The sequence below is a fragment of the Elaeis guineensis genome, chromosome 16 (genome assembly GCF_000442705.2).
Source record: "Elaeis guineensis isolate ETL-2024a chromosome 16, EG11, whole genome shotgun sequence".
Lineage (NCBI taxonomy): Eukaryota > Viridiplantae > Streptophyta > Magnoliopsida > Arecales > Arecaceae > Elaeis > Elaeis guineensis.
In genome coordinates this window covers 40,707,443-40,709,942 of record NC_026008.2, presented here as the reverse complement: position 1 = coordinate 40,709,942, position 2,500 = coordinate 40,707,443, and the positions used below count along the sequence as shown (strand labels likewise).

Genomic DNA, 2,500 nt, shown 5'->3' with positions numbered 1-2,500 from the left:
AATTCTAGATCTTTGTGAATTTTATTCTGCGGGGAATGAGTGAAATTTTAGTGCCTTTCTTGCATTATAATATCTTAGAATTATTGGTTTCTGGTGCTCAAGCGTTTCCCGAATGCATCTTGGTCCAGTCTTATATGATATGTGGGACGTTACAGTATTACCGTTGAGCAATTCATGAGATTTTTGCACACATTTTATTAATTTTAAAATGATTTTTGTTTGAAAAGAAACAGTCTAATAGGTCGGGATCTCAGATGAGAAAAACATATTGGGTTCCCCCAAGTTATATACTTGTCTCCAGATCGGTCCACTAGTGCCTTAGCTCAGGAATCCTAAAACAATAAAAAGATTGTGAATTTTCCCTCTCTCCTGAATGTCTTGATTATTATCAGACAAGATTAACCTGTAATTGCGAAAGATGCTTTGAATTATGATTAAACTCTCAAGCTAACAAAATTATCTGGTATGATGCTTCTGATTGTTTTCTTTTGTCTTTCAAATTTACGTAACTTCTTTTCCCACTTTTCTTCTGATGATGTGTGTCAGAGATACCTAGATTCATTTCTTATGTAGTTGTTTGATACAACTCTTTGCATGTATATTTTTTGTTGTATTCCGCATACAGGTAACCATAGTCTTGTTTTACATATTACCATGGGCTATACCCAAATCAGATGAATGCTTTTCCCAGCTAAGCTTTCTCTCCTTGTTACAATGTGGTTATTTTTGTTTGAGAAATGATTTTTCACCAATACAAGCATGTGCCCTTTTAGTGAAGTCAAACAAAATATATTATGGCAGGCTCATGGAGAAATTGATACCCGGGCTGCGGATCCTAGCTATCTTGCCCTGATCATCCGAAACTTCTACCCTGAGGTAAGTTTCATGATCTGTTTACACTGTGGTCTCATAGTAACAACCACTGGATGGTCACGTTCCTTGGCACTGGGAGGTAAAATGTTCGCTGTTCATGTTATATAGTTATCAGCTAGCATGGGTTTGGGGGTTCAGTTGAATAAACGTGAAAAGCTCAGTTACACCATTCGAGGAAAAAAGGCATTTCCAGTTTCATATGATGGTCTTATAGGCATCAATCTCAAAGGGACGTATGATGTTGACAAGGATCTTAGAAAGGTGAGTGTTATTGATGCAGCATATTATTATATTATGATAAGATCTGTGAGTAAATTTACAGTTTTTGCATGCACACTGTTTCCCTTTTTATTATTTTTCATTTTATTGTCTGTATATTAATTATCAGGTTGCATTCAATTCCTCCTTGTTATTATTTGGATTTTGTTTTTAAGTTGTTATTATTGGGACTTAATTTCAAGCTGTGGTATTTGAAACATTCTGATGCTCAAGTTTTAGCATTCCTTTCCTAACCCTCAGAGGTGGAGCACTAGTACTTTAAGAGTTGCATTGTTGCTTTATGAAACTAGCACATGGTTGCACGAGGAGGTAAAAAAAGAGTAGCAATCACATCCTTATTAATGCTGAGGTTGTATTCATGCATATTTGTGCTTTAGCTGCATCTTTGACCAAAGTTTTATACCATTTGTAGCCAACTTTATATCCATCTCAATTTCTCTAGGATATATGTTAGGGTGGATTACTTTAGAAAATAGCCTCATAATTCTCATCATCAGTCATCCAGCACCTCAATTTATTTTCTTGCTGCCACTCTGTCCCATTATGTCCTTTTTGCCTTTCCTTTAAGTACTTCATCTGCCTATGCAACGTGCTCCTTCTAGTGTTGTGAAGCTTTTGTTACCATAATTAGTTTATAAACATGTGTACGAATCAAACAACTGAACTGTGAATACAAGCCAATCTTCAAGGGAGAATTGCATTTGTATTGCATACGACATTAGTTGTAGAAGCAGTCTACGCGGCAATATAAGCATATGTGGCATCCTACCCTGCATAGTGTTTGGGTGACTTTTGCATGGAGCCAAATCTCAGTCGGTGTCCAGGTGGTCCACATAAGCCCAAGTCCTAGATTTCCAGCTCTCCACATCCTTTCTATTTGTTCTCCTTTTTTTTTTTTGAATTTTTATTGAGTTTTTTCTATTTTTCTGTTCTTTGTTAATTATTATGATTATTTTTCTTTTCATTTTTTTTATAAAAGGATAAATTGCATTGGCATTGGCCTAGGTGGTTGCATATTGTACCAAGTTTGGTGCTCATACTCGTATTGTACCTGTACAGTATGGACTCATACGTTATCACACCATATCAACGCATGGTACACCTTAGTGCTAACGCTATAAACGATCCATGTGTTGGTATGCGTTGGTATTGAGGGGTGTACTGGTATTGGTACCTTGTTGATACAACATACCATGTTTAGTATGGACTATAATGCTCCACCAGCTACTTAAATCATTGCCATTTAGGCACTACGTGGTACCTTGATGGCTTGACCACCTGTGTATCATGGATGCTTTTTAAAACCTTCTTTATAGATATAAAAATATAATGTAGCTTCCATGAAGTT

General features: G+C 36.2%; 1 protein-coding gene across 1 annotated transcript in view; it reads left to right on the top strand.

Annotated features, from left to right (window-relative positions):
- The window catches only part of LOC105058881 (outer envelope pore protein 21B, chloroplastic), an 8,157-nt gene that overhangs the window by 419 nt on the left and 5,238 nt on the right, over positions 1-2,500 (top strand). Inside the window, exons 2-3 of the mRNA XM_010941941.3 lie at positions 802-876; positions 982-1,134. Coding sequence (XP_010940243.1) covers positions 802-876; positions 982-1,134 — 228 coding nt within the window. The remainder of the gene's footprint in view (positions 1-801; positions 877-981; positions 1,135-2,500) is intronic.